The following is a 4286-nucleotide window of genomic DNA, read 5'->3' on the forward strand; positions in this document are numbered from 1 at the left end:
ATAAAAGCTTACATATATTTACATTATATACACAAGTCAAACAAGGTGCTCTCCAGGAGGAAAGGGGAGACGAGTGTTAACTGTTTGATTCTTCTTCTTCTAACCTCTTCATGTCCAGGGGGGGTAGTTTCGCAACTTCGAAAAATACTCTGGAAATGAAAAAAAAAATTAGACAAAATTTAGCCATTAAAGCCCAACTATCCCAGCTCCAGTGCTGTCCCAGACTTTCTGCACAATCCAGCGCCGGTGATCCTCTTCACGGCAGAACAGCACTGTCATTCTGTCTTGTCAATTTGACAGGCACTCCCCCCCTCCCCTCCATCCCCAGGGGGCATGTCCTAAGGCTGGGCTCACATACCCCAGGTATGAGTGGTGCTTTGTCATCACATGAGCATCGCTCAGTCCTGGAAGAATGCCTCGATAATATTCAGATGCCCCCATCCCCCTGCCACCCACACAAAATAAAAAAAGGGAGAGTGGTATGAATAGTAGTCGCCCCCCCTTAAAAAGGAAGTCTTCATACGCAGAAGTAGTTGGTCATTCTATTCACTCCATGTAGGTGAACAGAGCTGTGGTGAAGCAAAGGGGAAGGAAGTCTATCCAGCAAGGGGGTGGAGCAGGAACCTCTTCCCAGGCTATAGAAATTCAAGTCTTATAGCTACAAATGAGCTTTTTTTTTTTAAAAAAAGCCCCCCAATGACCTCCGTAGCAGCAGACACTGTGGAGCACTTCATCCTCAAACTTCACAGCAGATGCACTGAAGGTGCTAGAAGGTTCCTCAGCAGCTTTAACAATGACTTGACAGCCTCCCAATGTAAAAGGCTAGAGCACAAGGATGCCACGTCACTAGTGGTGGAGGGAGCAGGGTAAGCTAAAGCTGTGACCCCCCCTCCCCCCAATCAACTCTAGTGGTGTGCTCCAACGTATGTGGACCCAATTTCACGCAAGGTCCACTTTATGGGGCAGCATAAAAATCATCCCTACCTGTGTGTGTATTTACTCCAAACAGCCTTTAACTTCTCATGCGGTTGCCTCTTGAGCAGGGCGTTCAGCTTCTTCACAAGGGGCAACAAATCTGTAGCCTGGAATGCGCTGTAATACTGAAGCGTGGCAGTCTGTAATACATGAGAGAAGTCACGCGTCACATAGATAATGAAAAAAAGCTCCGAGACAACCCAACGTGTCCTGCAACACCCTTTACTTCTCAATGCAAATAGAAACCATCTGCTGCAGTAACTCTTTCTTGCCACTAGATGTCCTCAGTCTTCTGGGGATTGACAACCAGAGTCATTCAACCCACTAGGTTTGAGACTAGGCTGTCATGGGCAGGCCCCTTGGGAGTGGCCCTTACATGTCAAAGGGTGGTGGGGTCATTATAAATACGAAACATCTAATTCAAAGCCCAACTTTGGAAGAAGACTGGAAATAAGAGTGCCCTCACCCCAAGAATATGCAATACCCATAGACTAAAAATTGGCATTTAACCCTTGCAGTGCATGAGAGGAGTCCTCACTCTGGTTTAAAGCGTCACATGGACTAGTCTACAAGTAGAAACCCATTCTAAGTATTGGCAACACCCATTATAAATTCAAGGCTGGCATCATGGTATGGAAATCACTCACCCATCCGCCCAGGTCCTTCATCTTCATTGCGAGATACAAGCAGCCGGCTGCCATCTTGGAAGCACGCTCCTGCACAAAGTCATACTCTTGCAAGGTCAGCTCGCATATGTAGCGGGCAAGGGTGAGAGTCTCCATGTTGGCATGGGCACACTAAGAGAAGAAGTGTAGGTTACTTTACTATAAAAAGTTGCTTTTATTAAACATTTTAATTAAAAAAAAGTTAATTCATGGAAGGTTTTAAAGCCCAACCACATGAAGTAGGTCCCAAAAGCAGCACTCAGTGTCCACCACCGGTCCAAGCCAGAGGCTTGAATGTGGAGTTCAGCGGTACCTCCTGCTGACCTTCATGTCATGGAGTTCGGTGGAAGGAACCGTTGAATGCCGTGATGGACCAGAGACGGACGCTCCAGGACATGTTGGTTTCTGTAGAAGAGTTCAGAGGTTGCCCACAACTGGTGTTCTGTTGAACCCCTTTGATCTTTGGACCGGCCTGGTTTCTGTAGAAGACTTCAGCCTTGGATTTCTCCCAAGGGGAGCGGACAGCAGGAAAGGACCAAGACAGGAGCTTTCACGGGAACTGTGATGTGGCAACAGAGTTGCTTTGGCCTATACGAGAGTCCAGGTGAAGGCAACTCTGTTGCCTACACTACAGTTCCCGTGAAAGCTCCTGTCTTGGTCCTGTATGCTGCCCTGGTGAGAAATCCAAGGCTGAAGTCTACTACAGAAACCAGGCCGATCCAAAGATCGAAGGGGTTCTACAGAACACCAGTGGTGGGCAACCCTTGAACTCCAGCTGTTGTGGAACCACTAGTCCATGAGGCACTACCAGACTGACAGTAGTTCCCAGAGGCACGGTTGGAATTAGTTTCACCACAGTTGGAGTGCCACAGTTGCCTACCAGATTTAAACACCAACTCCAGGTAGATGCAAAGACCACAAGGTTCCTGGACTTCCACACCGTTCTATAAACTTTCCAAGACTGTAGGACTCCTCTATATTAGTTATGAGAGAAGTGTTCCTCTGGGCACAGCTTGGCCCTGCAGCTGTGGTGAAACAAATACCATCATGCATCTGCCCCTGGAAGTCATATCTGAGGTCTTGCAACGCCTCATGGAATCTGTAGCTTTACTGCAGCTGGAGGGCCGAAGTTTCGATAACCCTGGTCTAACATCAGTGGAATCTGGACCATGCAGAATTCATTGACCGATGCACCTCACCTCCTTCAAGCAGGTGTTACACGCCCATTGACTTGAACAAAAGCCCATTGACCCAAACCCTTAAACTGTTCATAACAGAGCCAGGCAATTTAGGTTTTTCTAAAACCTAAATATGTAAATATATCTTAAAAAACAGCAGTTGGAGAAACCACTGAGGACCCAGCCCTTCAAAAAACACATTCATACTGGTCAATGAAGTCAATCTGCCCATCGGTGGTCCAGCAGCAAGAGATCAGTACATGCATAAGCCCATAACACTGAGCTCTGGAAGAACGTCTCTCTACCACCAGGTGCCAGCTCCATACAGGCCGGTCCCCACCAGCCAGCCAACAAACGCCAAAAAGATACACACAACAGCCACAACTCAAGAGAGCCATAGCCATGCCGGGATTTGTAGTTTCACCACGGCTGGAGGGCCGAAGTTTCAATACCCATTGTAGAGTCTAGACTTGGTAGTAGAGCTTCTATGGCCAAGCACAATAAGATGGCAAAATGTGTCAGATGGGGGGGTACTCCTGCTCTATGACCAAGCCATTGGGTGAAACCTGTCCAAGGGAGAAGCTTAGGTGGGTGATGGCAAGTCAAATTGAGTGGAGGGGGTTCTGCCTAGCTTTAGGGGCAGGAGATCAGAGGAGGACCCAGGGACCGCCCTCAGCCTGTGACTGGACAGTGAAAGAAGAAGTAGCTCATCACTCTGCTCTCGCCTCCTCAGCACATGAACCGATGACCTCCTTCTGCCCAAAGTTCAGCTTCAGCCAAAAAGTATCACAGACCGAACTCCACCAATACCCCGGACAGCAACCTCAGCTTCTGCATTCGGCTTTTCGGGCTCACCTTTGCAAAGCGGCGCAGGAAGCGATACGGAACGGGGATATTTATGTCAAAGTTCAGCTTTTGCAGAATATCCATCTCCATACCAATCAGCTCCTCCCTCTTATAGGCGTCGTCGCAGATGTAGAGGAAGTCATCCAAGCAAGGCGGGCAACGTTCCTGCGAACAACAAAAACAAAAATCTAATCAGGACCATTGTAACCATGGCTTGTTCTGTCTCTGTATGGAGGCGGCCATCTTGGTAGAGGCAGGGTTTTGCTTCCTCATGTCAGAGATGTCCTCCCGTCCGATGGCTGGTGGGGTAATGGTGGAGGAAGCAGAAGCAGGGAGATCCTGGCACTGCAGGTCCTCTCCATCAAGGAGAACAGTGACATCCGGTGGGACCAGCAGAGGCAGCAGTGCCTTGGATCTCCTGCTAAGCCTGTGACTGCACTGACCTGCACTTCCACCATCCAGTCCACCAGGATCCCTCTCATTTCCTTGCTGATATCACTCTGATTGTCTATATAATCCGGAAGCAGAAACTTTTCCTGTGGAAGAAGTGAAATGCGTCAGCCCGGACAAGACAGTTCAACACAGAGCCAAAAATGTTTTTTTTAGTTTTTGGATTTGGGGG

General features: G+C 48.4%; 1 protein-coding gene across 1 annotated transcript in view; it reads right to left on the reverse strand.

Moving 5' to 3' along the window:
* Positions 1-63: 63 nt before the first annotated feature.
* Positions 64-4286, reverse strand: part of CCNB3 (cyclin B3) — a 7312-nt gene continuing 3089 nt past the window's right edge. Inside the window, 5 exon segments of the mRNA XM_018576969.1 lie at positions 64-149; positions 985-1115; positions 1623-1772; positions 3674-3949; positions 4108-4200. Of these exon segments, the coding sequence (XP_018432471.1) occupies positions 77-149; positions 985-1115; positions 1623-1772; positions 3674-3949; positions 4108-4200 (723 nt within the window). The 3' untranslated portion in view covers positions 64-76.

Source organism: Nanorana parkeri, unplaced genomic scaffold, assembly GCF_000935625.1.
Source record: "Nanorana parkeri isolate BGI_ZX_2015 unplaced genomic scaffold, ASM93562v1 scaffold81, whole genome shotgun sequence".
Taxonomy (NCBI): Eukaryota; Metazoa; Chordata; class Amphibia; order Anura; family Dicroglossidae; genus Nanorana; species Nanorana parkeri.